This window comes from Magnolia sinica, chromosome 7 (assembly GCF_029962835.1).
Source record: "Magnolia sinica isolate HGM2019 chromosome 7, MsV1, whole genome shotgun sequence".
NCBI lineage: Eukaryota > Viridiplantae > Streptophyta > Magnoliopsida > Magnoliales > Magnoliaceae > Magnolia > Magnolia sinica.
The window spans coordinates 30,930,840-30,941,175 of NC_080579.1; the positions used below are offsets into that span (position 1 = coordinate 30,930,840).

The window sequence follows — 10,336 nt, forward strand, 5'->3', positions numbered from 1 at the left end:
TACAAGCGACACCTGGTATTTATGTAGTGGAAAATATTGGCAATATCGATACATCAACAATACATATTGGCCATATTGGCCTTTATGGCCATATCATAACGGATATGGAACACCTTGGTGTGGATGTAGCATTTAAAATTAGGGTTCTTCATCAGTGTTGAAGTAAGTTTATTGTGGAATGTATATGGAGCCCAAAAGTGTAGTTGGTGGTTCTTCTTCTCTTGTGGAAGCAGGGGCCCTCCTTCAATGCCCTAATAACCCCTGTCAAGTTGAATGTGAAGAATTATCTTTTATGTGCCAAGTCTGTCAAGGTTTTTCTCTTACCCCACAAAAAGGATCAATATCTCATGGATCCTAAACGGGAGCAATTTGACCCTAAATACAGACAATGAATGCATGAGGATGCCCAGATTCGATCTTCGTTATGGAGTAGCATGGAGTCTGAAGTGAGCTCCAATTTGGTGTTCTTAAACATGACAAAAGATGTATGGGACACCGTGAGGAGGATGTACTCAAACAAAATATTTCGTAACACAATCAGATCGCAGATTTATTCACCAAGGCTCTTGGAAAATCCCTATCTACAAACTTGTTCCAAGTTAGACATGCGGGGCATCTATGCTCCAACTTGAGGGGGAATGTTAATGTTTGTGTATATGGGCCCATGGCCCTCTTGATTTTGGTTATGGGCCATGGTCCACAAGTTTTTTTTAGTGTTTTTAGTCTTGGGATATGTTGAACATAAAGTGATGCAAGGATATGTGATGACCTAACCCTAGATGCATGTATAATCAGGTTAAAAAATATTCAAATAAATACATTAATTAACTAACTGTTTCCAATCAAAGGGATTATGTAAATCTCAACACAAAGATGAGGTTATTCCGTCAGGATCATACCCCTTAACATAAGATTACGTAAACAGTAAAAAGGGATGACCTCGGGATATGAGGATATCCCAGATCTAGCATAAGTCAGCCCACAATTAAGCTTGGATCTGATTCTACTGACTAACCATCCCTCTTTTCCGTTTGAACTAGAAAGGGGATATTCAGAGAAGAACAAAAGGGGTGAAGGATGAGGAGTTCGAGATGAAGAAGGTATAGGTCCTTTTGTCGTCAAAAGAAAAGGAAGATGATTCTTACCTTTTCCTGCACCTCGAAGATCTTAGAAAGAGGGAAACCTGAAATTGGGATGGAATCCTCAACACCCAAGGGCCAATCCTGAAGTCCTGATCTCTTGAATGAAGAAGAAGAAAATAGACGAATTTCTATTCATTCAATAATAATCCAAAAGAGGGTTTCTCACAACGTATATATAAGCCATTGAAAAGTAAAAGTGCACTAAAGCCCTTGAAAACAATACAAATAACAAAAAAGGACGAAAAGTAAAGAAAGTGCAAAAAAGTCGTGATAGGGAAAAGAACAAAAATGCCTAAAACTAAAACACCCGTTTGGTAGGGTGTGAAATCCGATCCATGGATCTATGGTCAAGGTGCGGTCATGCCACTCCTGCACTCGTAGCGCGTTAGAAAATGGGTTCGTTGGACCCAACGTCCATCCACGTCAACTCCTCCGCTTCGGTAATCTGTCTACGACGCCTCTTCCTTTGTTACACTCTAAAGGGTGCACCACTGATGTCCGCATCAATAAGTTTATTGTACATGGATATTTTTGTCATATATACTTTTTATTACTTTAATAAAAGATAAAAGGGAGTGGAGACATGAAACCCTAACCCGTTCCTTTCTTCCTTCATCTTTTCTTCTTTCTTCTCTTTTTCAATCTCTATGTGAATTTACATATATAAAACAATAAAAAGAAAAGAATGTGATACATACATTTAATTCTTTATAAGAGCATTGAATTAGAAGGGAGAGGAACGTAAAGAACCGAAGGCAACACCAAGGATGAGGTGAGCTGATAGGCTTCTTTCCCATGAGCTTTCGAAAATGGATTCATCAACAAGCTTTATGCTACTCAATGAGTTGGTATTCAGGAGGAAGTTACTTTTCTTACCAAACATGTGATTTGTGGCACCAAAGTCAATAATCTAGGATATGGGAAGATTATGTGAGATTGGAGTGCATAATTAGCAGAAACAAGCTATGGAAGAAGAGATTGTTCCATTCTCTTAGAATCAAACTTGGACCTTAATCAAATTAGCTGTTGGAAAGCATACAATTGGGTGTAGATGGGTGTATACGGTAAAATACAATCTTGTTGGCTCAATAGATTGTTTAAAACTCCGGTTAGTTGCCAAAGGGTACTCCTAGACTCTTAGAGTTTACTATCTTAAGACCTTCTCAGTTGTGATAAAGCTTCACTCAGTACGTGCCTATTGCTACAAATTTAGATTGGCCACTATATCAACTAAATATGAAGAATGCTCTACTTCATGGATATTTAGTTGAAGAAGTTCATGTAGAGCAACCACATGGGTGTGTTGGTTAAGGGGAGTTACATAAGTTGTGCCATCTCAAGAATCTACTTACGAGTTGAAACAAGCTTTAAGAGCTTGGTTCAACAAGTTCAGTAATATGGTGTTTGAATTCAGGATGAAACGTATCCAGGCTGATCACTCTATTTTTATAAGGCGAAGTGAGACATGCACTATTATGTTGGTTGTCTATGTAGACAACATCATCATGACAGGCAGTGACAATACATGTATTGACAAGTAGGAGAAATTCTTACAACATTTCTATACGAAGGACTTGGGTCATCTTCATTACTTGTTAGGCATTAAGGTAGCCAGGTCCAAGGTAGGCATTAACTTGTCAAAATGGAAATATGTGATGGATTTACTAAATGAAACTATGGTGTGTAAAAATGGTTACGTAATAGCCATTTGGTGGCCATCATTACATGTTATCCAGTCAGAATAGCCGTTATGGGAAAAATAGCCCATTACAGGATTTTTTTTGAAAAAAAAATTCCGTAACAGCCTATATCATAACGGTAACGGTAGTGGTCATTATGACCACCATTACGGAATACCATGGATGAAACTGGTCTTCTTGGAGTCAAGCCAGCCGAACTCTCATGGATACAAACAAAAAAACTTAAGTGTGGATCAAGATGAGTCAATTGATATATAGGGAAATATCGTTGACTTGTTGGAAATTGATTTATCTAACAATTACCTGACCAGATATGTCAAATTCTGTCAGCATGGTTAGTCAATTTATACAGGCTTCATGGGTCCCTCATATGGAGGTCGTGCTTCGTATCTTCAGGTATTTAAAGGAAACTCTTGGTTGTGGTATCCTTTACAATCAGAATGGCTATCTCCGAGTGAAAGGATATTCTAATGTAGATTGGGTTGGTTCTCCATCTGATAAGTGATTTACATCTGGCTACACTACTTTTGTAGGTGGCATCTTTGTTACATGGAAAAGTAAGAAGCAAAGTAATATGACCCGTTCAAGTGTTGGGGCCGAATACAGGGTAATGGCCCATGCGACATGTGAATTTGGCTAAAAACATTAATGTTCGAATTTGGATTTATAATTAAGGTTCTCATGAGGTTGTATTGTGATAATCAAGTAGCCTTTCATATTGCCACCAATCCTGTGTATCACAAGAGGATCAAGCACACTGAGGTCACCTACCACTACATCCAGTAGAAAGTCGCTTGCAAGGAAATTTGTATGTTGTTTGTCAAGTCCCAAGATCAATTGGTTGATATGCTCATGAAAGCTCTTGGTTGTACTCAACTAGATCATCTTACATTTTTTTTCTAGGCCTCTTTAATTACTAGAAACTCAACTTCTGTCTAGCTGAAAATTTAAAATATCCCAAATAAAGGAATAAGTTCAAGAAGTAGCATTTAGTGTTTTATGTATAAATGCAATTGCAGAAAAATCTAGTATGGGTTTTACTTATCATTAGAATCACATGAGAAGCACGTGACTACAAATCTTAGGTTCATCCCTAACATAACTATTTGGAGATTGTGTAGTTCTTTATCACCTTTTGTTCCCTGCATTGTTGGTGCAGTTCTTGAATATTTCTAATAATGAAAAGATGCAGTATTTGAAGTTTAGATGTGATCAAGGCACAAATCTGAATATTGGCATTGTATCAGCCAATATGGCCGTTTCGTTGTAGTATCAACACGAGATAATACACAATACTGGGCCCAAAAAAGAAAAAAACCGTATATGCCGATACAAGTTGATAACACCCATAAAAGCCTGATTTTGAAAAAAAAAAAACTTTTCAAAATTTCACTCGTCTTTAGTTAAATCATGGAGGAAGCTACTATCTCATCTTTTTTTAGTTAAATCATGGAGGAAGCTTAAAACTCATTTTAGGCTACATCTGAACCAATTTTGGGACTAAAACAAATTATTTGAATGTGATTCAACATATCGAAGTGAAGTGGACCATTATGGGAAAAATCGGAAAGAAGGATAAACCTTCACTCTTTATATATATAAACACACACACACACACACACACACACACACACACATTCTTCTTTTTGTTGGATTTCAATGTAATGGGCCATGTTCACCAAATGATGCTTGATATGTGTTCAATTAGTGCCCGTTTACTTGAATTTCAACAAGTTAAACCGACAAACAACTTTCTCATCAAAGAGTGGTCCGATACACCATCATATGTATGTCCAAAATATGGAAAAATATTAGTTTCTTGAACATCTTATTATTCTCTTTCTTTTTGATATTTTCCTTAATTCCTTTTTTTTTTTTTTTTTTTTTTTTACCGTCACTAGTCAATATGGTCCGATACAGACCGATATCAATACGCGACACCTGTATTGTACCGTTTTTGTTTGAGTTGATATGCCCCCTCGATACCTATATTCAAAACCATGGATCAAAGTAACTGCATTTGATAGTTTCATAAACAGTACAAAAGTAGGCTGTAAAAATCTACAGTATATTCAATAGAATTACAAGGAAATAGCCTTAATTACACAATCCTTCTAACCACATGCTGCTCTCGCTTCAAATTGTTCTTTGGACTCACATTTATGTTCCTGCTTTTAAGCTGTTTATACTTGCTAACGTTTTGAAAATAAACGCTCTACTTCCACATCAAAATTTGTGCTACTTCTGATGCAGGGACATGTGATAGCCTAACCCTAGATGAATATATAATCAGGTTGAAGAGATTCAAATAGTAAATTAATCAACTAACTGTTTTCAATCAAGGGGATTAAGCAAATCTCAACACAGAGATGAAATTATTCCGTTAGAATCATGCCCCTTAGCATAAAATCTCGTAAACAGTAATAAATAAATAAATAAATAAAAATGGAGGACCTAGGGATATGAGGATATCCCAGATCTAGCATAAGCCAGTCCATAGTCAAATTTGGATCTGATTCTCCTTACTAGTCATCCCTGTTTTCTGTTCAAACAAAAAGGGAATATCCAGAAAGGAACTAAAGAGATGAAGAAGAGACAGGTTCAAGATGAAAGAAAATACGGATTCTAGGGTATCAAAGAAAAGAAGACGGTTGATTCTTACTTTTTCTTGTACCTCGAAGATCTAAAAAGAATGAAATTTTGAAACTAGGGTGGAATCCTCAACACCCATGGGTCAATACTGAAACCCTAATCTCTTTGATAAAATAGGAATAAAGCATATGAATTCTCATTCATTCAATAATAAAATAAGGTTTCTCACAGTTTATATGTAAGCCACAAAAAAAAAAAAAAAAAGGTGCACTAAAGCCCTTGAAAACAAGGAAAAGAACAAAAAGACGCCTAAAACTAAAACACCCGCACAACAGGGTGTGAAATCCGCCCCATGGGCATGAGGTCAGGTGCAGTCACGTCGTTCCTGCACTTGCAGTGCGTCAGAAAATGGGTCCGATAGACGTGGACTCGACGTCCATCTACATCAACTCCTCTGCTCCGGTACTCTGTCGGCGACGCCTCCTCTTAGTGCACTCTCAAGTGTGCGCCACTGATGTCCGTATCAGCTTCCCTTCCACTTCCACACCTGAATAATGCCTGATATTGTGGGGTGAAGAATGAACCTGCATCTGCATCCTGGATGTTTTATGAACAGAATGTGAAGGCAATTTGACATGACACTAGTCTTGAGTAACCATGCCAAGCAACATGCATCTAGTCACTGTTAAGAGTCATAATTCCCAGGACATGTTTACTATAGTGATTAGCTATATCATATTCCAAGTTAGGATCTTCTGGAATTATGTATGTTGTTTGTAGATCTGAACTACTATGAGGACAGAAAGATGTATAAATTCTGGGAATCTGGATACTTTGTACGGAAATTAGGTACCCTACATCAAATCAGTGATCTCAAACCTTCATAATGTTTTTTAATCGATCATCTCATCCTCCATAACCAGAAAAAAAAAAAAAAAAATCTCTTCCTCGATAAATAAATAAATAATAAACTCAATATATGCTAAAGCAACATTGACCACTAACAATCCCATTTCAGGTTTCTGGTTGTGTGAAATGTTGATATTGATGATCTTGATGTCCTTTAATGAAAGCATCACGAGCATCGCAACTTGGATCCACATCCAGGCTCACCTCCCTTAATATTGTCAGAGTGATCAGTCCTCCATTATGACTTTTATATCTCATGGTGATGTTTCAATTTTATCAGTGCTAGTGTATCATTTAGCTAGTTTGACATTCTTATTTCTTGGTTTGTTGTGGTTTAACTCTTTCCATTTGCAGAATACCGAAGGACTTCAACAGCTTGAAAGTTGTGAAGTGCATTTTTGGGGTGGACACTCGTACTAAGCACCTCAGAAGTGAACTAGCCTTTCAAATACTTGCAAATTGTTTCTATGAGAAGGCAAGTTATTTCCTCCCCTAAACTTTAGCTAATATTATCATAACCTTGTCCAACTATTTGGTATTGACTTAGGATTTAACTAAATATTTTATATAAATATAATCTGACGCTATATAAATATAATTTGACGCAATGGGAACTCCTCAATCTTTTGCATATTCCCACTATAGTGAAATTTGGCCATTTTTTGTATTGTTTGGAAACCACGATTGGATGCACAACAATATGAAATACATAGTTTTGATTGAATTTAAAACTTTTGCCTTCCGTGCTTACCATCACTACTTGGAACAAGAAGGCGGCCAAACTTACTTGGAAGCTTGGTGGCCATTTTCAAATTACTCTGACCATTGAATTGTGACATTTTAGAGTATATGAATACTAATTATCTCTTAGGACCAAGATTTACCAAGTATTAGTGGAAATTTCATGGTGGAATTTCCTGATGCTACTCACATATTAACTATATCTTAGAAAGATTCTACTTAGGCATCTTATTTGGATGAACAAACTTATTGTATGTTAGCATTAATTGAGTGATTGGCTATTTGGATATCTAGACTTATTGTCATTTGTGTTGAATTGAAAAGGGGGTGTTTGAATTTTTAATTCCCATGGTAAATCACCGTAAATAAATAATCATAATTTACTTTTGTATTTCCGGTACTGCTCCCATTATAGGCCTGTATAGGACCATTACGGCCCCGTAGTAGCCAGTTATGGCCATTACAGGCCTGTTACAGGCCATTTTCTTCAAATCAATCGTTACGCCCCGTACCACATTACAAGCACCACCATTACTGGTTTTGTAAAAGCCGTTACATTACTGTTTTTGAATACCTTGGATTTTAGGGACATGATCCATCCACAATGTGCTCCAAATTTTGGATGATCTGGATAGCTTCCCACAAGTGCCACATTTGAGGAGGATAAGTCCCCACCATTTTCAAAACTTTGCAAACTGTCATAGGAGTGTGCCCCTTGTGGATCGTAGCGGCCATTACAATGCATAATGGGCAATATTTTGAACCATGACTCGTGCATGAAGCATGAGGTTGGCCTAATCGAATGGTAATATAAGTCTACAAGAGATTTCTGCTTTCCTTTCCATATTTCTTCATATTAAATTAATTCAATTTGGAATTTATGTCTTTGTGTTCTCCCCTATAGGTAACTGAAGGAGAAGAAGTCCTTAGATTGCTTATGGAGATCAATGTGAAGGACAAGAGTTGTGATTTTCATAAGGTCTACATGTACTTAGTTTTGGCTGAAACGTGGCTCTTCTCAAGTCCTTTATTAGAACAGAAACCGGTAGTTCATGAAATGTGGACTGTATATCTTCGAAATTGCTCTTGCCAAATTACAAGCACAGATTGGCGGTCATATGCCTCAAAGGTGTGCTAAAGAATTCGTATCCATTGGTTTTATTGCAGTTTCTAAGTTCCATTGTTAATAGAATCTTCTTTCATCCTGCAGGTCCGCAATAAAGCTTCTTACCTTCTACAAAGCATGACACAGAGAAGGAACTGTGATTAATAGCGTATGTACTATTATTTCCATTGACATTTTCCCCAGTTGCAGTCTTCAAATCTCTTGGTCCCTAGGCTTTGGATCGCATGGCTCAGGTATGTTTGAGTGCAAACCACCTTTGTGGCTGGTGCAGGTACCAAGTGTACATGATACTCTTGGAGTTTAGGAAATCGTGGAAAACAGAACCTGCAATAAGTAGGATTTTCTTCTCTCACTTCTTCCATGCCAAGTCAGATTGAGCCAAGAACAGGAGTGTCCCGTTCTTATCTCAAATGTGATTTGACAGTAGAGCATTGTCTGCCTTGGGAACTGAAGACACCCAAACATACCCTTCTTGTCCAAAATTGAGGCAGAAAAAATGACAGAATGTGTGTTATTGACAAACGATGTATAATTGCTAACTTGATAGCTATTCAAAACAGTGCAAGGACATACAACAGCATATAGGGAGGATACTTGAATTTTTGGCGAGGATGTGAACAGTACATTAGCAACTTGAAGTTCAGACAGAATACTCAATGAGCTTCCTTTTATTCTGTAAATGTGCTGTAAGTACTCAGTGAAATTTTTTGCAACTGCTTTATCTTATCATCCTGTCAACCTCTATGGGACATCTGAAACTTGGTCTTGGGGATCCACCAGTGGGCAAATGTATCTGGTTCCCTCAAGAATGGGGCATCTGAAACTTACTCTTGGGGACCTGCCAATCAACAACAAACCTTTTAGTTCAGAATTGCAGCATTCAGATTGAAGAGTTCATGCATGTCACTTAACTATCAGGTTCTTAATGTTTTTTGTAATAGCTGCTGCATGTTCTGGAAGGTTTTGCTAAATTTCACCCGCATCCATTGGAACAGCCACAATAGAAATTTATAGGAGAGAGAGAGAGAGAGAGAGAGAGAGAGAGAGAGAGAGAGAGAGACGGCTAGGGCAACTTGTGTTGTGTTGGTTAGTCTAATGACTAACTCACACATGTATATTGCTTGAGAGCAAGATACAGTACTCCACAGGAAATACAAACATTCATGAGCACACATAATTACATGTATTTTCACACTCCCCCTCAAGCTAGAGCATGGATATCGATCATGCCCAGCTTAGAATACATAAAAAGAAGATGGTGATAATGAGCATGGACCATTGTTCCTCGTCAAACACAACATGGCATGATACAAGATCTTCAATTGGTGATTGTCTGTGGACTGTAGCTTGAACTTTCTTCATTCGTTGAATCTTCTCTTCGAGTAGGAGGCTATAACCAAACTTGACAATCATCGAGTCATCAACCTGCCATCCACATCCAAATTTTCTCACAAACATGTGCAACTTGCACAATAAATGAGTGAACTACACTCACAACACTTGAGAGAATACATACACAATAGTATGTAGAGACATGTGTGCAACACGTGCTACACAATGTGGGTGAACTACACTCACAACTAACAACATGGGCCTGATAAAGGAAGAGATGATGAAGTAATGAACTGAAAAGAAAATATCCACTACATGTAAATGTTAAGTTGAGTCAAGCATAACGTTGAACACTTTGTGTGCGCAATATACTTCTAAGAATGGATTGAGCACATCAACTTCACAATCACCATCAACATGATTTTACACCGCATTTCACAGCCCCATAACATCAGATCATGAAGAAATTAAGAGATCTTAGCAAAAACCTAAAAATCAAGGGCCGACGTACCCATTTCTCACAAATGACGTCGTAGCACATTCAAATCTTGACAGAACTTCATGATTCTTGTTTCTTTTGATTGCTCCCCCATGTGTAAAAAACTGCCTAAAAATCCTTTGGAAAAACAGCATAGCAAGAATAATGAAATTTTGACTCTTTTTTTTTTTTTTCAATTTCTCCATTGTCACAAAAACACCACGAAAAACTTTTCCAAAAAATACTGAAAAATCATCATTCCTCTAAAATTAAGATCTACTAGTTTTTATATTTTCCTGCTCCAAAAAGACTATCA

General features: G+C 37.3%; 1 protein-coding gene and 1 long non-coding RNA gene across 6 annotated transcripts in view; both read left to right on the forward strand.

The window, feature by feature from the left end:
- LOC131251264 (uncharacterized) overlaps positions 1–6,854 on the forward strand; it is a 119,861-nt gene extending 113,007 nt beyond the window's left edge. For 2 of the 5 annotated variants that reach the window (XM_058251884.1, XM_058251883.1), the window contains one exon: positions 6,698–6,854. In XM_058251884.1, coding sequence (XP_058107867.1) covers positions 6,698–6,839 — 142 coding nt within the window. In that variant the 3' untranslated portion in view covers positions 6,840–6,854. The remainder of the gene's footprint in view (positions 1–6,697) is intronic. The other 3 variants (XR_009173706.1, XM_058251887.1, XM_058251885.1) reach the window with 3 other exon arrangements.
- Positions 6,855–6,934: 80 nt separating this feature from the next.
- LOC131251267 (uncharacterized) lies at positions 6,935–8,936 on the forward strand. Its single transcript, XR_009173707.1, has 2 exons — positions 6,935–8,213; positions 8,295–8,936. It is a non-coding gene; the product is annotated as an uncharacterized LOC131251267 (long non-coding RNA).
- The last annotated feature ends 1,400 nt before the right edge of the window (positions 8,937–10,336 follow it).